Source organism: Rhamphochromis longiceps, linkage group LG19 (assembly GCF_057381845.1).
Source record: "Rhamphochromis longiceps isolate RC_006_pf linkage group LG19, R_longiceps_female_GT1.1, whole genome shotgun sequence".
NCBI classification, from domain to species: Eukaryota; Metazoa; Chordata; class Actinopteri; order Cichliformes; family Cichlidae; genus Rhamphochromis; species Rhamphochromis longiceps.
This window is the reverse complement of record NC_140575.1, coordinates 14,322,802-14,345,401: the sequence shown is the minus strand read 5'-3', so window position 1 is coordinate 14,345,401 and position 22,600 is coordinate 14,322,802. Positions and strand designations below refer to the sequence as shown.

Below are 22,600 nucleotides of genomic sequence, written 5' to 3'. Positions count from 1 at the left end.
TATGGTACGATTAACAAAAGTACAAAAATGGAGCCATGGGTGCCAGGCAGTAGAAGTAAAGCTTTTGATGCTGTAGAGATAACACATCAAGGACTAGACTTTATCCTCAAAGTTTCAAATGAAGGCACCGCCTGCCTTTATCACTCACCTGTGTGCGTGAATGGCAGTGAGTGTGCCTAGCTGACGTCTCCTTTTCACTTGTCCACAATAAGCAGCAGGTGCTGGGCTTGGCAAAACTCCCCTCCAAGCCTCGCCAACGCCATACATGTGCAGCCTGAGAGCGAGACATGAAGAAGAGATGAAGTCATGAGACCAGAGTGCACAACATTTTCACCCTTTGTCCTCCTGTAACCATTTAATGGTTTATAAAAGTGAACACAAAAAACACGTGGCTCATAAAAGAATAAAGTGATACATAGACTCATCCCTACTAAAACCCAGCAAAGATACGAGACAGAGGAGCAACTGAAAAAAAACAAAGAGAGAACACACAACCATGCAAACACTAGAGTGAAATCTGCGATCTCGGTCTTGAGTGTTTTTACAGTTTGGCATTTCCTTAGTGCATCAAGATATTCTTGCTGTGTTTTACAAGTTTTACAAGCAGATGGATAAACCCCGAGCCCACCGAGTTCACGTAGCATCTCCTATTCAGCTTGGTTATGTTTTGAACTTTTTGCAAACTCTATTCCAGTATATCTGAGAATTTAACTACCAAATATAGTAAAATATATCAATTCATTTGTGTGAAAACCTTAGAGAATTTAGTTGTGCTCCTGTAGAGAAAAGTCTAGAACTAAGGCACTTTTGGGAGTTTTCCTTCAACCTCATAAAAGTACAGAAAAAAAATGTAGCTTCCTTTTCTATTTAGAAGGCTGGGAAAGAAAATACAGGATATTTATCCTTCATATGATCAAGCAGACTGATAGGTGAACTGCCACTGTGAATACTGAAGGATTATAGACAGAGCTGTAGTCTTAACATAGTCATAACAATCTTAATGACATAAATAAAGCTTATTGACTACCTAATAAAGCTAATAAAGCTACCTGTGCATGATAGCTGATATCTGGATAATAGTTTGGGATGACAAATAATGATATATGAAATACTCAGTGGTGTAGCTGTCTTGGTCTGACCTTCCTACCTGACCCAAAATCTCATGGTACATCTGTGTTACTCTTACAGAGAACAAATGATTCAGCCTGTAAAACCGCAAACCTAAAACACAGACGTGTATCTAATATTAGCCTAACCAAGTTGTTTATTCTGTTTACCTCTGTCAGAGATCATTCTGACGTTCATGTCAGAGATACCAGCACACGAACAGAGACAAACAGGTTACCAGCTGGATGCGCTAATCTCCCGTCCTTACCTTCTCCAAGCTGCCCACATAATGTTTCTAGCCGGCCCTAAACTTATCCCAGATGTAATTTATCTGGAAATATGGTTACCCGAGTCCAACACGAACTGCGGCGTGGTGATATACTCACCGTGATGAGAGCTGAGGAGATGGTTCATTGAGCGGACACAGGAAAATGTGACGGCTCCGGGATGTAGACACACCATTGATGATGATGCTGCTGCTGTTTTTCTGGGTCCTGGCTGACTAACGGCCCGTTAGCTTAGTGCTAACCTGCAGCGAATAAGAAGAAAACACGTCGATATTTATCGATGACTTCAGCTGCTGCGTTTTAGCTTATATGTTGATATTCCAATAACCAAACGCAATACGACTTTAAAAAAAAAAACGAAAAATAAACCGGGAAGCATGACACTTAACTAGGCTAATCACTTAAATACCTGTACGAGAGCATCCATGTTTAAAATTAATCTACACGGCAGTTACAGTTAAATTACCGAGAAGCCAGCTGGCTTTTTTGTTTTTTTAAGGCACACATAGAGCGATTATGACACACGCAGATTAAGAGAAAATGTCAGCATATTATTTACAAACTGTCTTACTGGACTAAACAACAGCACCTTCTGTCATTAAATGCTCCGCAAGACAGGTCAGTTAGAAACCAGGTCAACAAGCAGAATAAAAAGCAGGCTAAAACGCTCACCGGCTTTCAATAACAGCGAGTACAGTGACCTTGTTAGCAAACGAAACATTAGCCGGACAATAGCGACGGCTATAGCGTAGATTTGAAACGCCCAGCGTGAACAAAAGCACTTACAAAACGAAGCAGTTTCACAAAATATCCAGAAGCTTCTAATAATGGACGAGAGCCTGCGAGGGAGACATGTTGCAAAAAAACGTCAAGTTAGCAACGTAGGACATGATGACTACCGGTCACCGTCTTTCCAAAATAAAACTGCTGAAGACCCATGTTCCGGTTTAAAAAAAATGAAAAGAAAGACCATTATTCGCAAACTCAATGACACTATGTTGTTTTATATGAGTTTTGCTTAATTTAATGATAATCACTTACTCAAAACTGAACAGCACCTGTTGTGTTTGAAGAAATGTTCTCATTTCCAATTTGACCACCTTGTGAATTAGGAAAAAATGTGTTGTATCTGATGTATCTTGAAATTTAGAAATAGTCAGTAAGTCAACAATTTGAAAGAACTCAAAATTTCAACTTCCCTCTCTCTGCAATTTTTTTATTAATTCATTTAATTGTTAGAAACAAGTTTCCATTTTCTCGTCCTCCTTTACCTTTGGATATTTATCCATAAGAAACACAAACTCAATTACATTACAGACCATTAATTACAGACCATTATAATGGCTAACTGGTTTGATTTTATTTGACGACTTGCTCTTTTTGCATATTTAATTTAAGTTTCCTCCTGTGCAGAGCAACACAGTACAAATATATAGGAGTTAGCTCATGGCTTAGATGAACAAATTGTAGCTTTAATATCCCACATAACCAAATGTAGATTGTTTAATATTTATTTCTTCAGTATGTTTTCCTATGCTTATCATCTACAAAGGGATGATCATGTATTACAGACTAAATCTACCCACTGATACAAAAAAGTAACCTGAGCCTGAACAGCTGAGGTATGTCAACTTTTAAAAGCCAAAGGATAAGTGAATGTTTTTTGTTTTGGTGTTTTGTTTTTTTGGTGTATTTTGTCACATAGGCCATCAACAGTCACCTCGAGTCGCTTTATATTGTAGGGGAAAGACTAGGGATGTAGCTAGCAATTATTTTAGTGAACGATGAATCGATAGATTATTCCATCAATTCACTGAGTAATCCAACAAGAAATATTTTTGTCTTATTAATGAGCAATCATAAACATTCAAAGGAGAAAAAACACAGGTCTTTCAAAATGAACTGCTCGTTGTTTTCCATTTTAGAAATTGCAATGTTTTCACGTTTAACTACATATAACATCTGTCAAAAAAACACAAAAAACAACTAAACCCCTTTGATTGTATGTACATGTCATAATAAATTAGATTTTTTTTAAAAGAAAACATTTTCTTAAATTGTAAAATGTATAAATAATCTCAAGCACAGTCAAAAGTCACAAATAAAATAAGATATATATGCAAACTAAACTAAGGCATAGAAATGCACCTTTACTCTGTCTTCTTGGAAGGCTTTCTGACTTTAATAGGAAGCAAGTGCTGCTGAAAACATGCTATGTTAGTGTAGATATTAATAATAATTCAGTGTCCAACCTAACAACCATCAGGTCAGTGGACCAGAGTTTAATAGCCCATTTATATTTTTATTGGCTTGTGGAAAAAATCTTATTTCTATATTTTTAAATATTAATGGATTTTAATTAACACAATATTTGATATTATTTCACTTACAGTGTTAAAAATCTTACAAAAGCCTTGAAATTAATAAGGTCTAGGACACCCAATGCCCCCCTTTATACTCACCCCTGTTTGCTGCATATAAAACAGGACGGCTATTGTCAGCATTCAGCACGCTGTATGAATAACATTTCATCTGCATATTTTAATACAACTTCTGGACTCTTACTGCAGATTTTGACTGTGTAAAACAAACGGAGCAGCGGTGGATGGAGCAGCTACAGCGTTTGCTTTTGGTCGTGTCAGTTTGTTGATCAGGTGCTTTGACAAAGGACTCCACTAGCCTTTTCCCAGTAAAGGTTTTAATGGTGATCACAGGACCAGCTGCTGTTTTTTTCACTCTACCTGAGCTCACTGTCTCAGTAACAGCTCCGCCTCTTTGCTCTTCGCGGTGTGTAAACAGACTCCAGCTCCACGTTAAACTGTGCCAGCGTCATCATTTCTACTGCTGTGTTGTTATCAGTGTGTGTGGGCTCAATATGGTCAGACTTATTATTCACTGATAATAAATACGTGTCTATTGCAGGTCTGTTTTTAGTGGGTGTGCGTGGGAATGTGGGGGAAGATGCTACAATAATACAGAGAGAATTTCAACAATCAGATGACCACTCTGAGCAAGTACTTCACCATCATCATCATCATCATATGTCCCTTTCTATAGATTTTGACTCCTTAGGGTATGTCTATGGTCTCCAATAGATGCTGAAAAGTTGTCATAAATCACCATTCTCCATATCTGCGGGGCATCTAGCCCTAACAGTCAGATGACTTAACAGTGGGATTATAAAACTGAAACAGATGATTTTTGTCCTTAGGACTATTGTTGGATAACAGACTCACATTTGCCAAGAAAACTGAAGGTAAAAAGTGGATTTTTGTTCAGAAGCAAATCCTGCTTTTCTTCTGTTAGTGATACTGTATGCATGCATGCTTCTCCCTCCATCCATCCATACTTTTCCATTCACATTCCACTGTGTTTCCTCACAACTGACACCTTTCTACCTCAACATTGTGTCTTATACAAAACAATACATAACAAATTTTAACTTAGTTCAGGTAAATTGGTACTTTATATTGTAAGGCTAAAAACCAGATCACAGAGCAATCAAACGTCCCCATTTGGCGATGCTGGGAAGGAAGACCTTTCTAAGAAGAAATGACCTTCAGTAGAACCATGCTCAGGGAGGTGCAGCCATCTGCGTCAACTGACTGGGTGGTCAGGAGAAAGAAAGAAGGAAAGAGTTAATGGCAGGTAGGCTATGAACACAACGAGGACAAAACTCAACCGACAGAGTGATGGCATGCAGTAGTAGCATATAAGTACATCAGGAAAAGAGAGGAAGAGAAAGGCTCAGTGCATCATTGGAAGCCGATCCTGCAGCCCCAGTCCCCAACCCCCAGGGTTGGTTCAGACTCACCTGATCAGCCCTAATTATAAGCTTAGAAAGTCTGAAGGCTCTGCCTTTTAGATATAAGCCAGTAGTCTCAGACCAAAATGCTCTATTAAGATAATTTTGTACTATGTGGTCTTTGACAAATGATAGGGCTTGAGTGTTTAAGACTGTGTATGTATGGACTTAAATTCACGTCTGGATTTAACTGGAATACAGTTCATTATAATACATGAGTGTTACCATGATCTTACTGTGAATTCTTCCTACATGATCCAGAGTTGAGCAGCCAAACTTGCCAAACAGGTAAATTTTGCAGGTCTCAGGTCTCTGGGGGTTCTTATCTGTATTATGAAATCATTGTTGCATAACAATCACTGACAATAGGCTAAAATTACCCAGCCTTAGCATGTCTGCACCTGTAACACCTTACAAAAGCGTCCATCCATTCAGCTGACATGGGGCAAAAGGCAGGGTACACCGTGGACAGATCACCAATCTGACACTGGGCTAACACATAGAAACAAACAAGCATTCACATCTATGACCAGTTCAGAATAGCCCAATAACTTAACCCAAAGCAGGCCTTTGGACTATGGGAGGAAGCTGGACTGCAAGTTGAAAACCCCCAGACTGGATTCAAACCTGGGACCTCCTTGCTGTGAAGCATTGGTGCCACCTCACCCCCCCTTTGCATCGAAACATCACATTATTTTAATTTCACAACAACAACATCAAATTTATATGATTTTATGCCACCTATGCTATCACGAAGCCTTCCACCTATCAACTGGCCTGCAGAAAACCAGTATTCAGACAAAACCATAAATAAACATGTGATCATGCACACAGTTTTTTTTTTTTACCTTTAAAATAACTTATTAGAGAAAAACATGTATTTTAACTTCCTCTGTTAAAAAAAACAACAACATTTTTTTCCCCAAACCTAAATGTCCTGCTATTTGTTTTGTATGCAGGTTATTTCATATAAAATCTGTCAAATTGGAAAAAGGTTTCGACTCAATCCCCTCAGAATCGATTTCACTCTGGTAATCTCAGCATAAGTAATACAATATACTATTTTTCCAAAATACAGTACCTACACAGGGTTGCACTAAAATTTGGGACCTTTTTCAAGAAGCGTACCTTTTCCAGCCCTCACAATGTCTTAAATAAAGAGGATATCCACATGGAAATTTCAGGGCTGAAAAACAGATTTTTGTTCTGTTCTGAGAAAATTTATTTTACCCTTAGTCCAAATCTTTGTTTGGTTTGTTCAACATGGAGAAAACCTGCAGTGAATATGGGTTCCCTGTTGCTTGTACTCTGATAACAGAGGCAGGCAGAAAATGCAAACTGTTTTTATGTTTTTATTATTAAGCACACTGAGTTTGCATGTAATGCAATGTGCTATAGGAATGAAATTACAAATGCCAGTGTCACACCAGAAATTTAAGGAGCTTGGAAAGAAAAGCATCTGGACTTCTTTAAGTTTCTTGAAGACATTTCACCTCTCATCCGAGAAGCTTGGTGGAGAGTCTCATATTTAAGCCCTATGGGAGTGTCTTTCCACCAATTCAAGAAACTTAAAGAAGTCCAGACGCTTATCTTCCCAAGCTAAGATTATAATGACCTCGATGACTGAGAACCTTCACAGACAGACCGAACAGAAAGTTAACACTTATTATGGAAAATCACACTGGAGGATGAGACGGGCAAAAAGCAGGCTTTTCCTATACTGTAAACTGTTTTGATTAGCCACCTATCGCACATGGTTACACAAACTTGAAAGGTTTATCCAGATCAAAGATCCAGGCTGATTTCTGTTAATCTACTGTGTGTCACAATCATTAAACAGGTTGAGATAAACTGCTGCAATCTGCTCCCAACCCTGTTTGATATACTATGATTCTGCTAAGCTGTTTGCCATCTGAGGATATTTGCATTAGTTTCCACAAGCTGTCCGCATTCAGGGTGTGGCGTTTTCTCTCTTAGTTACTCTCTTCAACCCCCAAACACACACACACACACACACACACACACACACACACACACACACACACACACACACACACACACACACACACACACACACACACACACCAGGCTTTCTGTTTGACATAGCTGGATGTTCTGTCTTCCTTCTCAATGAAGAATTTGTGTCTGTTGCTTTACTTATTTATAACGTGTTAGGTTACATGTTTTCTAGGGAGTGGAGTCTACGCAGCCGATGTTCATGTGTGCGTCTGTCATGACGTCGCTGCTGAATCTGGTTTGGCAGGCGTTCTGAGGAAAGAATGAGTAGACAGAGGCAGCAGGGGAAAGAAAGGAGCTGAAAAGCTGAAAGTAGCTTTTCCCTTCAGTGCTTAGTCTTCGCCTGCTGGTGTCGGCACACGGGGTGTTTAAGTGGCGTTTCACTTCCAAGTAAGTTCCTTTCTCTGTTTGGTTTTCAATAATTTTACTGTATCCTAAAGTCAGGAGTGAGCGGTAAACATGGAAACTGTATTCAGGAGTCTGTCATTTTTCCCCTGGCCAAGCTAAAGTATGTTTTTGTTCTTTTTAAAAGTAATGCAAAAGGTGAACACGAGTTGTTTATATGCTAGAAAAATAGGGAAACTCATTTAAAATAATAACCAGCTATGGAACAAACATTTCCTTTTGTTATGACTAAGTGTTAGAATATGAGGGGAAAAAAATGGTGGTCAACTCTAGGTTCATCAAAAAGACCGAGGCGTGGTGGAGCGGGGTTCACATTACAGTAAAAACTTTCCATGTAGCCACCGATGATACATAAAGTTTCTATTAAAGTGCCTCCTTTATGTCTTTTAGGTTTTCTCTTTGCTTTAGTCTATGGTACAAAACACTGCTGCTGAGGATCCTGGGATGGCTCGTTTGTATTTCTTTTGGTTCTTTCCTGCATCACTGACAAACTGTCAGAATGCCCGCCACCAACGATCAGCTGCTTCTCAGTCCACTACTGTTAAACTAGACTGTACAAGCTACGAACAAAGCACGTCCACAGTGGCATTAGTAGAAACCACTACTGATTCCTTTTATTAAACAATAATTGTCCCACAAAAATTGGGAAATCCCTTTAAGTTTAGTCTTAGCACAGACTAACATTACAAGCTGTTTGCTTCTGTCCTCTTCTCTGTGCTCATATAAACTTAAATACAGCTGAAATCCCATCAAAGCTGTTCTCATTTATGTTTTTCTGCTTCTGTTGTCCAACAGCACAACAGGTCCCAAAAAGCTTTCAAACCTTTCTTCACTTCCGCACAGCTAAAATACTGATATCAGTGATTTTGTATAACAAAAATGGTTATACAATTTTTAAATACAATTTTTTCTTTTTACAATTGTTAAATAAATTGTGTCATTTTAGCTACAATTAAATGTGAAATGATCCTTTTGGAGAAAAAAGAAGCAACAGAATTTCATAAAAAGTTAAAAACGTTTTCACTCTGGGAATGAAATTTGGCTACTCTACATGTCATAAACCTACTGGACCCTCAAAAAGTCAGAGCAATGGTTTAGCTAATAATGGCTGTGTGTTGGTCTTACGTAGAGCCTATGGACAGCTTTGCAGATTGTCACCTACATGTTATAACTGATTAATGCCACCAGGGGGCAGCGTCACAACCAGCTGCATGTCAGCTGCTCTCTTATGGTGTGGTTGATCGTTCAGCTAACTGTGCAGACGACAGAAATGATAACATACAAGTAGCTCAAGTGAAAAATGTCCACTGAAGAACTGTCTGTGCTTTTCGTGCTGTTTTTTTCCTGTTATTTCCTGTTTCTGTCCACTTTGCTGCTCTGAACATCTGCATTCCCTGCATTCCCACGCATGCCACTCCCATCCACCAGGAGTAAACCATTGGTGTTAAAGTGGTTGCGTGTTACAGAAACCATATGGATTTTATTTCCTTCTTCTAAACGACTGCAGTACTTTGAAAGTTCATCCTTTTCTCTTTGAAAGAATACACCCACGCCTTCCATTTAAGCTTCTTCTCCTATATTTCTGCATTTAACATTTGCCTGAAGCACATAAAAATCTAAGCAGAAATGTAGCAAAAAGCATCAAAAGCATGTTTTTGTCTTTGCAAGCTTTGGAAACTCTGAGAGTTCAGAAAACTTCACTTTGATTGCACACACTGAACAGTGTTCAGAAACCATAGCCTCGTAGATAAGCTGGGGTGCATGTCATTAGGGTGTTCACTGATAAATGTCATTCAGCAGCAGCAAACATGCAGACAGTTGATACTGACAGATAACCTGTGAGCACATAGAATCCAAGAGCACAGTGTTAATAAAAGACTCTCTAGGTGTTAAAACCACACAGACATACAGTCATGTTGTGCTCAGATTATATGTGTACATATTTAAGAAACACCTTCAGTTATTTACAGCTTCATATTTCTATTCTTGGACCGTAGTAGAGTAACTTTGGAGGATTCATTGCTCAAAATAAGTCTTATTCGGCTTATCCCAAGCCTTAAGGCAGCCTCTGAATTTATCCTCTATCTGAAACAAGCCATTTCATCTGCCTTTAAGGTTTTAATGCCAGAGCAGTGTGTCTGTGACGATCGTATTGGGTATATCCACTGCCACTGACATCATACACAGTCAAACTGAGAAGAGCGTGAGTCTTTTTCTAATATGAGAAGCTCAAATGTCTATAATAAAAAAGCATTAGCACAATAACTCTAATACAATTCAAGATTTTCACAAGCTTCCCTGCACATTTGTGTGTGATGCTTTGTTTTGTCCTTAAGAAAGATGCAATAATCCATTTTGCAAGAAAGAAATGTGTTGGTTGCATTTCAGGAGTTAGAGCAGGTCAAAGATTTACTGGATGGTTAGTGGTTTGATCCCTGCTCCTCCAGTCTGCATGCAAAATGTCCTTGGGCAAGATACAAACCCCAAGTCATTCTCCGATGCATCGATCGGAACATGAATGTGAGTGAATGTTAGCTAGAAAGCAAAAAACAATGCTTTTGTGAATGAGGCATGTTATATAAATCACTTTGAGTGCTCCATTTACATTTTGTAAGGTAAACAAGTGGTTAGATGCTCTAACCAGCCCAAAAACATTGCTGAAGGACATGTGACCATATTGCTTTAACACTTGCTTCATAAACAAGCTGCTTCTGTCAACTGCATGCATTCAGAATCAGATACTTGTTCTAATACTAGAACCAATAAAACTGGAACACAGACTTGTCAGCTTCAAAAGGCACCAATATGACAAACGACAAATGAGATAAAGAGCGTTAGCCACTTGTGCAGGCACCCATCTGTCAACCAAGGGAACCACGCCCACAATAATACATAACTTTAAGCCTTGTATACACTGTAAATGGGTGCATTAAACAAAAGTTAATCTCCTGTAGATTTGTTATGAAAAGAATAAAATGAGCTGGCCTTAAGTGTGCTTGTTTCTGCTCTAAATTTGGGTTTTTAAACTAAGTCCACAGGGCCTGACTTGTTTCTGGGGCTGGTTTTTGGCACGTTTGCCTAGATTTAATGCTTCAATCTCAGAGGATGTCAGCTGTCACAGCTAATTTAAACTAACATAAAATTGTGGTGGTCATATTTTTCTACATGTAGGCAAATGCAAACAAACGGTAGATTTGTTTTATTCATCATTTTATGGCCCTTATTTTATTTTATTTTAACTGTTTACATTTTGTTACAGTTACTGAAGCATGCAGTTTCATTAGTGAGGATCCAGATAAGATGAATAAGCCTAAATAATGATTTATTGGGCATTAAAGGGAATCAGCAGTTGTACTGTTGTGCAAACCTACAGTGTTTCTAAATGTGTACTCTCTCCTGTTTGGCTGATACGAATGAATTCATGCAAGCCCAGACATGTATTTATGTGACCCACATTGCAGCTGATCCTTAACGATAGCAAGACCAAATTTGAGAATAAGAATAGAATGCAAAGCTAAATCTAAGGGAAGGTAATTAGTATTTTTGTTTTTCTTCACAGAGCATTTATCTCCAAGGCCAGTCCAGCAGCGACAGGGATGAACTGGTCAGGATTGGAGAATCTTCTGAGCGGAGTCAATCAGTACTCCACGGCGTTTGGGCGGATTTGGCTGTCCATGGTGTTCGTGTTCCGAGTGTTGGTGTTCGTGGTGGCAGCTCAGAGGGTGTGGGGTGACGAAAACAAAGACTTTGTGTGTAACACCCGACAGGTAAGGCTGTCACTAACCCCACCTTCCAATGTTTTTCAGTGACAGGGAGAAATAAGAGTTGTTGAGAATGTTACAGCACTGGTTCATAAGCCCTTCAGGGAAATCTGGTCCACTGATTTTCTACATTTACACTCAATATAGAGACGTTTTTAAAACTGGAAAGTTAACCTGCCCGAGTCACTTCAGAGGTGGTGATGGTGGTTGTGGTCTTGGTTTGAAAGAATGTGCTTTACAGTCCAAAGCATAGATAAATGAAAAGAAAATGGGCTGACAATTAATGTCAGCTGTCCTCAAAAGTTGAATTTGTGTTGGTTACTGATGCAGAAAACTATCACCAACCAGCAGTTGATTAAAGAAAAAGATTCAGCTACCAAATGACTTACTCACACATACAGTGCCTTTGGATGGTCTAATTGGGTCATTTTGGATTATAATAAAGCTTCTGTGAAGAAATTTAACTGAAAACAAAGATGTTAGCCCAGAACAGCTTCACTCCTCCTCAGGTTTGATTCACCAAGTCTTCCACATACAAGGTTGTTTTCCACCCACATAAACATCGTGCCTGATGGTTAATTACCTGTCAAAGCATCCTGATGTTCAGCCAAAGCGCTTCTGAAACCGATGTAGCCAACACATCTCAAAGTGGCAGAACATGTCTGTGAGCCATGGCCACACCTTGCCATCATATGAGACGTTAAGGTCACACAAATCGAGCTGTGACTGCATCGCTCAGCTCGCTCTTAGCTGTTTCGTCTTCGGGACGAACTTGTTTTTTTCTGTCCTTTCATCTCCTGACGACTCACAAACATACGCTGACATGTCCTTGCATATTGGGAGGGATCCAGGGTTAATTACCCCGTTACCTGAATGGACTGAAGAAACCTTCCTCTCTGCTCTTCATCCAAGTTTAATGAAATGTAAAATATATTAAGTATCATCATAAATCTAATGAAGCCTCTATTTCACCTCTATACTGACCTTGTATTTGACCTTCGCGGTAGCAGGAAATCTGTAATCCTGCATATTTTTTAAAGGATACAAAATTTTATTTAATTATATTATCCCATAAGTTGAACTTTTAATTCTTTCAGAACGTTGTTAAAGTACTATGACTCAGTGAATGCATCTAACTTTTTCTAACAAAGGTAACTGCAAAAGACGAAATTCCCTCTTAGACACAATATGTTGGCAGGCTGGGATCTACATAAATTCAGTGCAGCTTTCTGATATAATGTTTCAGTCTTCTCTATACAGAACTTTTTATTCTAAATTTGAAACTGTTATATAATGAAGAACGCTGAAACTTTGTCATATGAACTAAAAGATGAAAAATTGCCCAGCAGTGACTTCGGTCTGTCAGTGCAGCTTTACCTCTTTGGTCTCGTGTTGTGAGCGCTCTGTTTTGCATGTAGTCTTTATGTCATTTGACTGTGTTGCTCTGTGTGTGATGTGCAGCACGACACAGTCGAACACTGCGATGAAAGTCAAAACAACAGACAGATATCACATCGAGACAACACGGTTGAACCGAAAATCAGAAAGACACTAACGAAGTGATCGTAAAAAAATTCAGTCGACATGAACAGCGGTCGTGAACAAAACAAATGTAACTTCATAAATATGACTCACATCGTTTTCATACTGTTAATCCATCTCTTGTGTTCCAAGAATCACCGGACGCCACTAATGTAGTGATTTGATCCTTCCCTGTCAGAGTACAGGTGCGCCGAAAAATGCCACCAATAGGACGGGTTTATGAACTTTCACCTTGTGGTCTGTTTATCCTTACTGTTCACACTAATGCACGAGCATCACAGCCACTGAACGTGACCACAAAACAATTATTGATGACTTTTCCACACATCATAAAGGCAAACCTTCCTTTGCTCACTGTTCCTATTAAAACAGGAGCCAGTTTTGCAGCTTTTGTGCGCTGCGATTTATTTGTCTTCCATTTAATCAGTGGGATCTTCTCCTCTCACGATCAATACAGAACCTACCCAGCATTTCCAATGCCTGCCTTAAACCTCGACTGAATGTTAATTCAGTTGTGCACTTCGGTGAAAGCCTCTGCAGTCACTCGTTTATTTGAGCTTTTCCTTTCATTTGTCACGTATTTACCAAATTAGATTGTAAGACTGAATTAGTGTTGGTGTTACATTAAAAGCCTTGTATTAAAAGCATATTGTGTACAGCATATTATAATTATAGGATATCTTCTCAAATAAATGAAAGCAAGCAAAAAGTAAAGAAAAGCAAAATACTTCATGTCTCACTAACCTGGTTCTTTTTGTATCTTTTGTCTTAAACTTTATTTTTGTTTTATATTTATGCCCTAAAAGCAGAAACTGGTTTCAAAGCATCGTCAGTTTTTAGCGTCATACAGAGGCATTAAAACCTTCTGCATCAGCTTCTCATTCTGACACCACAACAGTCCCTCTGTTTGTATTTATCATCATATGACATATGCATTAGCTGTACTCTAAAATAAAAATACAGCCACTTTCTTTTCTCCAAGTTTCTCTTTAATGCAAAAATCCTTTGCTCTTGCTGATTTTCTCCATCTGAGACGTGAGACGAGCTACTTAAGCGAGTTACGACCCCGACTTTGTTTTGCAGCCCGGCTGTACCAATGTCTGCTACGACCACATCTTCCCCATCTCCCACATCCGCCTGTGGGCGCTGCAGCTCATCTTTGTCACCTGCCCGTCTCTGATGGTGATGGCTCACGTGAAACTCCGTGAAGGAAAGGACAGGAAATATGTCGAGCTGCACCAGGGCTCGCACCTCTACGCCAACCCTGGCAAGAAGAGAGGAGGCCTATGGTGGACGTATCTGCTGAGTTTGATCTTCAAAGCTGGATTTGACTCAGCTTTTCTCTATATCCTGTTTCAGTTATATCATGGATATGACCTGCCCAGGTAATGCTGGTAACTTACTGTTATTAAAATGAACCAGTGTTGTTCTGAACTCGTTAAAACCTGCTGTACTCTTTTCTGTCAGGTTGTCCAAGTGTCAGCTGTCGCCGTGCCCCAACACCGTTGACTGCTTTATCAGCCGTCCGACGGAAAAAAAGATCTTCATGCTGTTCATGGTCATCTCCAGTGCGGTTTGCATCCTCATGTGTATCCTCGAAATGATTTACCTCATCGGCAAGCGCATCATGAAAATATTAAAGATCCGACATGAGAACGAGAGGCTCGTCTTCGCTGACCAGCACGAGCTCACTACCATTGCTCCAGCCCGCTCTCAGTGCAGAAGCAGGAGAGATCCGACAGTGACCGACAGCGAGCTGGAGTTAAGCAAGAGGAAGGATGCTAAAACTACAGTACTCTAGCATTCTGCAAGCTGCAATCATGGCTCGCCAACAGGAACAGAAAGTACCCAATAAGACTACTGAAACTGATCAAAAAGGGTTGTAAGCGATGGGTATTGTTTAGGTTTTATCCGATACCAGTACCAAACTGGTACTTTTGAAACAGTGCCGGTGCTTAAACGGTGCTCGAACCGGTGCTTAAAGAATGGAGAACACAAAATTGGTCCAGAAACCTCTCATGTTCAGCTGTTTTTTTGTAAAAAGATAACAATGTTAGAGTTTTCTGCAGCTATAGGGGATTTATAGTATCACTCTTGGCTGGAAGCAGTGCTTAAACAATGGAAAAAACAATCTTTGTACAAAAACCTCTCATGTTTAACTGTTTTCCACTTTTTCTTTGGTCATTTTAGCCTTTTTGGCCAGGGTGAAGGGAGTATCTGCCATCAAACAAGAAGACAGCCGCATGTAACTACGACGGTGTTTGCTAGTTCACCCTACATGCATTAATGTAATAACGTGGTTAGCCTACTCAACGTAAATTACACACGAACAACATGAAGCTACTCACGCAGAGAAGAACGGCTGCTGCTGCATCATCATCCGTCATCATTTCTGCTACACTGGCAGGGCTAGGGGCCAGGACTCTACTCTTCGGGTTTTTGGGGGATGTTGCTAACTCCGGGTCCAATAACAGGCAACCCACCCGCAGTAGATGCGCTCGGTGTGAGCTCTTGCAGCAAGCTATCAAATACGGCGCATTTCTCGGCTTTTAACAAAATGCTATACGTCGCCAGGTGTTTCATCAGATTCGAGGTGTTACCTCCTTTGCACAATATCAGCTTCAAGCACTTGTTGCAGGCTGCTGAGTTTGCATCTTTTGCTGTGAAGTACAGCCAGACTTTTGACCGCTTCGCCTTGGGCATTTCTAATCTGTAGCTCTGCTCTAAAAGAACATACGTGCCTGGGCCCACCTACTACGCTCGCAAAGGTAAAATGATTGGCTGGAATCCAAAGTGTATGACATCTCAGGAAAAAAAAAGCACCGAAATGTGCGCTGCTTTTCGGTCTGGTTACTACCGTTTATGACAGAACCGGTGCCATAATGGCACCGGATACCGGTACCCATCCCTAGTTCCTGTGGATTATGATCCTCTCATCCAGCTGCATATGAAACGTTCATGATGTCAGCTGCATTAAAGAAATGGCACCTAGAGCTGCTGACCAGAAAACACTGCTGAAGAAGAGGACTGTCAGCGGTCCGACATCGCATTTTTTCACTGTTTATGTCACAAAGATGCGAGGACAAACATTCAGGTTATTCCGTATCAACAAGATAAATTAAATGGAATTTAATTTTAGGTTATTGATTTAAGAATCTGCAGCAAACGACTATTTAATTAATTGTCTCACACCATTGTAAATATTGCAGATTACAACACTTGCTATCTAAAACTGCACTGTTGAAACTGCACTGTGCAGTTTAACATCTTTACACTGACAGAAAGGGGTGTTTGGCTGGTTCGGACACTTAAGATGTGTCACAGGATGTGAAATGAGTTTGAGATTCCTGCTTTACACTAAGATACACCCGGCTTGTTCTGATCTGAGGTCTACGGTGCATTTAATGCACAGTTTTTGCAGTAAAACTGCAACCCTGACAAAGATCTAACAATTTTGTATACAATTCTAAAGATTAAAATAATATTCAGTGAAATGTGTGTTAATTATAGACACATCTATTTTTATCGTTTTGTTAGCGCCATCATCTGGTGGTTGAATCTTGTGCTTTAATAAGGCCACCGTAATGTCACGGGGCAGCAATGGAGGCAGGAGGTCTGTCCCCAGTTAAAAACATCAGGTGTGGTTTTTATTTCTGACTTTTCTGATACTTAAACAGAAAAATATGCCAAATGTAAACAAAGCTGTTGATTTACTGATCGATCTACACTCCCACCATCATCTATGGTCTCATCTATGTCCCAAAAATTAGATTGTGGAAAAGGCGCCTGGTCTCTCCATTAGACTAAAGTGCCAAGTAGGTGCCTTCTAAGTGAGGAGCATGAGATAAAACCTTGGGGCACACTGGTGAGATTAGAACAAGGGCAGGGACAGGATGGGCTCCTCTGGTTAGCTTGGAGCAGCAGATGGATGGATGGATTTTTCTCCTGTGCTTGCTCTTGATTATCAAATCTGGTGGTACCTAAATGGCAACAGATGGGTGTAAAAACTGTGCCTTGGGCCCTTTGACCTTCAGGCAAAAATGCCGGACTGCGATATCCAAATTGTGGCCACTACTGCAGTTGGGTCCAAGAGTTAAGTTAAGGCCACAGAATTTGAAATATGATCCTTAAGTCATTTTTTTATCCCACTTTTGGAAAGAAGTCAGTCGGAGTAGCTGTCGGGTGGTGGTAGCAAAGTTTTACAGTAAAGAAGAAAATATCCGACTCTCACTAACCGTTTTCAGAGCTGAAGTTTGGGAATGGTTAGAAAGCAAACACAAGTGATCTGCTGGACACCTGGGAGACATGTTTTAGACACATTTTTGCTGTGTGGCCTGTTAAGATGAGCTTTAGTCACCAGGTTTTAAAATTTACCTTTAATTACGGTTATTAGATTTTTACTATTTAAAGTGGAGAGTGTGAACCTTAGCTACTGTCTTTGTGTGATTTTTACGAGACATGTCTACTTTAATCTCTAGTTTAATCTTCGCACTCACTTCTGCTCTGACTATGAGTCAGCTGGAATGACATGCTGTGGTCCAAGATTATTTTTTATATAAATAACAGGCTGTTGTTGACATTACAGTGATATATTTATCTGCTTGTAATAAAAAAGAAACTGATTATAAACTGTTTGTGTAGACTGTCTTTTCTTTGCAGGAATGAAGCTGTATATGTGCAGTATTATCCTACAATGCTGCTGCGTTGTTGCTTAAACAGCAAATAAAGGTTTCATTTTTCATTAAAAACACAGAGTACTTCACAAATACACCATTTGTCATATTTATCTGACTGAAACCTGAGCAAAAAAAGTCAAAATGTGGAACAATAACAGTTTAAACATGTTACCACTAGATAGCAGCATTCTCAAAATTGAACAAATGTGACATTTATTTGCGTATTTGCACACTTTATGAACATTTAAGTTAAAGTTAATATCAATAATGCTTCAAATTTGTTTGAACTACATACAGTTTTATTTGTATGTCAGGCAATGCTTCAGTATAATTGCCCGAATAAGTGACCAGCGGTATTTCATGATGATTGTGAGACTTTTAATTCTATTTCATGAAACACAGACAGCTCATGAAGTTAAAAACTCCAGCATGAAAAAATAAATTTTAACATCTTTTAAACTGTTTACTTTCAGTATTTAATATCATTGCATCCACATGAAAATAGACACATTACATGTTTTGTAACTAAAAACCTGTCAGGATTTATAAATTAATTACATTTATTATGTTTTTACTCATCTTTAATGTTGCCAGACCCAATAAAAGGAAAGCAATGCATTTAAAAAAAAAAGAAAAAGACATGACTTCACTATAGTTTTAGCACATTGCTAAGACATCCAGATGGCCAAATTAGACCCTTTGGTGGGCCAGTTCTGGCCCTCAACCCTGATGTTTGACACCCCTGTTGCACAAGGAATTTAAAAGACAAGAGTAATGCGGTTTTCATCCAATTTTTCAAAGCAGTTTAACAAAAAAGCCAAAAAGGGCGACAGATCTTTTAAAAAATTTAAATGTCTCTTTACTTCAAGACGGAACGTGTTGTTAAAAAAGGATCCGAGTCGAACTGTCACACGGAATAATACCCATTTCAGGTTTTACCTACAAAACATTCACTGCGACGAGGATGGGATTCGAACCCACGCGTGCAGAGCACAATGGATTAGCAGTCCATCGCCTTAACCACTCGGCCACCTCGTCTGTGAACCCGCACGAATATTACTGAGTCTGGACATCAGCGGGACCAGTACGCAAACATGATACATAGATAAACGGTGGGCAGCGTTTGACGCCATGTTCGCTTTTGTTTCTGCGCCACTCTAACAGTAAATACGGCTTTCACTGTAAAAAGTCTGCAAAAAAACAAAAAAAAGTAAACGTAACAAAGTGGGCTGAGTTAAATTTAACTCAACTTAGCAACTACCAATAGGAGCGAAGGATAATCTTGATTGACATATGAGTGGGTGGCAGCCACTGTGTAGACTCGTCGATGTTCGACGAGCTGATCGGTTTAAATCTGTGTGTGCGTGTGGTTAAAGGCTTACCAAAGCTGTGAGGAAAAGGAGGCTGCAACTGCGATTTATCATCAAACACCAACAACGTGTAAACGAAACGTTCATGATTAACCGGAAGGCAACAGGCGGCACAGGCACTTGCAGTACAGCAGTCGCTCCAGCAGAGGGAGATAAAGACCACCAATTACAACTAGAGGGTCGCCAAATAAATGGCCTCTAGTGCCTGCGTATCCCATATGTTGCGTCCTAACGTTAATTAGTTATGTAAGGATATATGTATATTTATGCTTTGCTTTGCTACACGTGACTCAGCATGCTTTATGACCACATACTGGACCAGATGAGGTCGTGTAGCTCTTGCATTAAGGTTATGTTTGCATGACAATGATGCTTTAAATCTTTCCTTTTGTTAATAATTTAATTTCTCAGGGTGTCTACTGCTGTCATGACCTGTACATGCACACCTGATATTTATTCATGTGGTGTCAATATGCCATCATGTGTTTGAATCCAGTTTATAGTATCCCATCTATATGTGGTACTGCAATCAGTCCAGATTGCAGGTTTAAGCAGCCAGATTTTCCGGTCTTGGCGAATCACAAGGCAGAAGACAGACAGAGGGGATCAAACATTTATTTACCCTTATTAAAAGTTACAGTAAAACCATTAACATCTTCAAACGATAGCAAAATAAAGAGAACCAAAAATATTGGCCAAAACATATTTACAGAGACAGTTTGCAGATAAAAAGCTCACATTTTTTTGTACACAATCCCAACCCCTGCGCCATAAATTCTGAAATGTGAACACTGCAACACTCAAGAAGCTCGAATGTGGTTTTAGCCAGAAAAAGAACCAAAATGCACGAACAAAGACATCTTTTTCCACCTCCCCTCCTTGATGTTCTCCTCCCTATACATGACAAAATACTTGAAATTTGGGGGTAAAACATAGGAATGTAGAATTCTAAAAATTAATAAGATGATCTGAAAGGTTTATGTGTCCATATATCAGTCATTTCGAGTGAAGGAGATGGTCTGCCCCGCTCCGCCGACGGTGACAATTTTTAGATCCCAAAAAAAGATGAGAAAGAAAAATAAGATGTTATAGGGCTGCCACGCTGTTTAAAAGGATGCTTCTCCATGAATTGGGAAAATAAGTCAGTATTCCTGATTCGCTCCACATCCAATCCATTACCTTCGCCGCACGCCAGTCCCTGTGTGTACCATGAGGGGGCAACGCCAGCCAACGCTTTCATCATGAGAGGGCCCGGTGAGTTTCCGTCTGTCGAAGAACTAATAAAAGGCAGTGAACTGGTGGTTGAATCAGCAAACGTGATATATCCTTTGTCTTCTTTTGTAGTTTTGTTTATAACTTTATGAGCGTGGCACGAGTCTCTCATATATATTTTTATATACTTTAATCTTGGAAAATCAGTTCAGGTGCCGTGCTGGAGTGCAGTCACTCTGCCTTGGCCTCGCCCTCGGAGGCTGCGGGTGTCGTGTCCTCGGCAGGGGCCTCCTCGGCGGGTGCGGCCTCTGTTGGTGGGGCCTCCTCGGCGGCCTTGGCCTCTTCCTCGGGTGCAGGAGCGGCCTCTGCGGCCTCGCCCTCTTTAGCCTCGGTGGCCGGCGTCTCCTCTTTGGTTTCCTTGGCTGCATGGCCGTTCTCCTCGGGCTTGTCCTCGGTCGTAGGGGAGGTGGCCTCCTCCTTGCCCTCCTCGCTGCCCTTCTTGTTCTTCTTCAGCGAGATGCCCTTGAACTTGAAGGAGTTCTTCAGGGAGAACTTCTTCTTCTTCTTGACCTCCTTGGCAGCCTCGCCCTCCGCTTTGGCTGCCTCGCCCTCGGCCGCAGGAGCAGGCTCGATAGCGTCTCCGGCGCTGGTCTCGCCCTCCTTGGCTGGCTCCGCGGTTCCATTTCCATCCGCGGCCGCTGCTTCCCCGTCGGGTTTGGCTGAAACATCGCCGTTGGTTTTGACATGGCCGTTCTCCTGCAGAGAGAAAGAGTCATAGATTAAAACACTGGAGGTGGGTCAACGCAAACACACTGCCTGCGGAAACGAAGAATTATTTATGCATAATGAGATGAGCGCACTGTAAACACATTAACATTAGCCCATTTATGCCTACAGTTAATCCATGTTATTCTTCAGGAGAGCAGCTCTGACTGTGGTGGTGGTGGTGGTGGGGGGGGGGGGGGGGGGGGGGGGGGGGAGATTTAACAGCTGTCTGTATTACTCTGAGCTGGCACACGGGGGCAGTAGTGCTACATCAAAAACATCAACACTACCAGCAAGTTGGGGAACAAAGGAATCCCCGTGAAACCTGCTCTGCGCTCTCATCCTACATCTACCAGCTCCACGCAAGAGCGCAGACAGCTCACATCAGCTTCAGCTCAGACAAAGCCACAATCAGTCCACGCACTCGCCAACAGCAGCAACAGGGACGTTTTTACATGTCTCGAAGTGGGTCACATGAGTTCATCTGGGCATCTCTGTAATAACGCGTATCCTGACCGGATCAGTCACACACCACTAATCGAAACGCACAATTCACTTCTAACATATTTAAATTGTTCAAAGTTTACGCGGAAACCCACTCCACAGTGTGTGTGTGTGTGTGTGTGTGTGAGAGAGAGAGAGACTGTGTGTGGGTAACAGCCGGGGGGGGAATGGGGTCAGAACTGGCGCCTGCACGCGCTTTGTTTGCAACTCCGCAAAATGCGCCTCCAGCAGAGCGCATTTGCATCCTTTGCACCGCTCGCCTCACATCTTTTGTTCGACGCTCAGAGCGACTATCCGCTCAACTCATGACAGAAAACACGCTCAAAACTCACACGGGGACCCAAATCCGACGCTCTCGGGTGAAATGTGCGCGTAAATCTCCCCAGTGGGACAGCAGGCGGAATTAACAAAGGCAGGCGGGCAACTGCGCGCTGCTCGACGGCTGCCCAGCCGGAGGTCTCCCGATGCCCTCATTTTAGGCTAAATTCAGTTTTAAGTGTTTTCCCCCCACAGCTATGAACGAACCCTGACACGAAGGAGCGACCGCCAGCCCCCCACCGCGGCACCCATGCCGCCAGTGGGCGTCGGGTGCCATGTGGCTCCCCGCTGATGCTCGGGCGCACCGGGCCCGCTTTACTCACCTGGCCGTTGGCTTTAGCAGCAGCAGGGTCGGCGGCGGCTTTGCCCTCAACAGCTACTCCACCCTTGGACAACTGGGCTCCCATTTCTGTCTTTCCTTTAGTTTTTATGAACAAAAAATAAAATCGAAAAAGAAAACCCTCGAGTTTTTGAGATTTAAAAATCCAGTTCTGGGATAGGTGAGAGCTTTCCGCCTAAAAAACAGAGGTGAAAATCCGACAGGATCTCCTTCTCCCTTACAAAGGTTTGTCAACGAGAAGACCCCCCCTTAAGCGTGTCTGAACCCCACGGAGGCTGAGCTCAAATTAAAGGATGTCAGGGAGACGGCTGTGAGTATTTCAACCGCGCCTCAAAATCGACCGGAGACCCCTCCCCTGGGCGTGGCGGCCGGGCTTTGTCCAATCTGCAGCGGGGGGATGGGCCTCCTTCTCCGGGCTGTCACTGCCACAGTCTGCCACTCAGCTGGAGAATGAGCAAGACTTTATTTTCCAGCTGCTTCAGATGTCTGGAA

At 41.2% G+C, this 22,600-nt stretch overlaps 3 protein-coding genes and 1 non-coding gene across 6 annotated transcripts in view; 1 reads left to right on the top strand and 3 right to left on the bottom strand.

The window, feature by feature from the left end:
* Nucleotides 1-2,302, bottom strand: part of LOC146646411 (protein tyrosine phosphatase type IVA 2-like) — a 10,501-nt gene extending 8,199 nt beyond the window's left edge. The window contains exons 1-3 of one of the 3 annotated variants that reach the window (XM_085391852.1): nt 2,181-2,302; nt 1,494-1,636; nt 149-274 (exon numbers count right to left, since the gene is read on the bottom strand). The gene's annotated coding sequence lies outside the window, so the exon portion shown is untranslated. Of the gene's footprint in view, nt 1-148; nt 275-1,493; nt 1,637-1,983 lie in introns of all 3 variants that reach the window. The other 2 variants (XM_085391853.1, XM_085391854.1) reach the window with 2 other exon arrangements.
* A 4,975-nt stretch (nt 2,303-7,277) lies between these two features.
* LOC146646410 (gap junction beta-3 protein-like) lies at nt 7,278-17,534 on the top strand. The gene is made up of 4 exons (XM_085390839.1): nt 7,278-7,605; nt 11,180-11,387; nt 14,007-14,308; nt 14,391-17,534. Exons 2-4 carry the CDS (start codon nt 11,217-11,219, stop codon nt 14,722-14,724), a joined length of 807 nt encoding a protein of 268 aa, XP_085246965.1. The 5' UTR covers nt 7,278-7,605; nt 11,180-11,216; the 3' UTR covers nt 14,725-17,534.
* Nucleotides 17,535-18,555: 1,021 nt separating this feature from the next.
* Nucleotides 18,556-18,637, bottom strand: trnas-gcu (transfer RNA serine (anticodon GCU)). Its single transcript has one exon. It is a non-coding gene; the product is annotated as a tRNA-Ser (tRNA).
* A 933-nt stretch (nt 18,638-19,570) lies between these two features.
* On the bottom strand, nt 19,571-22,398 carry marcksl1a (MARCKS-like 1a). The gene is made up of 2 exons (XM_085390840.1): nt 22,092-22,398; nt 19,571-20,937 (listed from the first exon to the last, which is right to left on the bottom strand). Exons 1-2 carry the CDS (start codon nt 22,173-22,175, stop codon nt 20,413-20,415), a joined length of 609 nt encoding a protein of 202 aa, XP_085246966.1. The 5' UTR covers nt 22,176-22,398; the 3' UTR covers nt 19,571-20,412.
* Between the last annotated feature and the right edge of the window lie 202 nt (nt 22,399-22,600).

What these genes read in the sequence shown, in the direction of transcription:
- LOC146646410 (XM_085390839.1), top strand. Translation starts at nt 11,217, where the DNA reads ATGAACTGGTCAGGATTGGAGAATCTTCTGAGCGGAGTCAATCAGTAC. An exon ending in TTGTGTGTAACACCCGACAG is followed by an intron (nt 11,388 to 14,006) that starts GTAAGGCTGTCA and finishes TTTGTTTTGCAG; the next exon opens with CCCGGCTGTACCAATGTCTG. An exon ending in CATGGATATGACCTGCCCAG is followed by an intron (nt 14,309 to 14,390) that starts GTAATGCTGGTA and finishes CTTTTCTGTCAG; the next exon opens with GTTGTCCAAGTGTCAGCTGT.
- marcksl1a (XM_085390840.1), bottom strand. Translation starts at nt 22,175, where the DNA reads ATGGGAGCCCAGTTGTCCAAGGGTGGAGTAGCTGTTGAGGGCAAAGCC. An exon ending in CTGCTAAAGCCAACGGCCAG is followed by an intron (nt 20,938 to 22,091) that starts GTGAGTAAAGCG and finishes TTCTCTCTGCAG; the next exon opens with GAGAACGGCCATGTCAAAAC.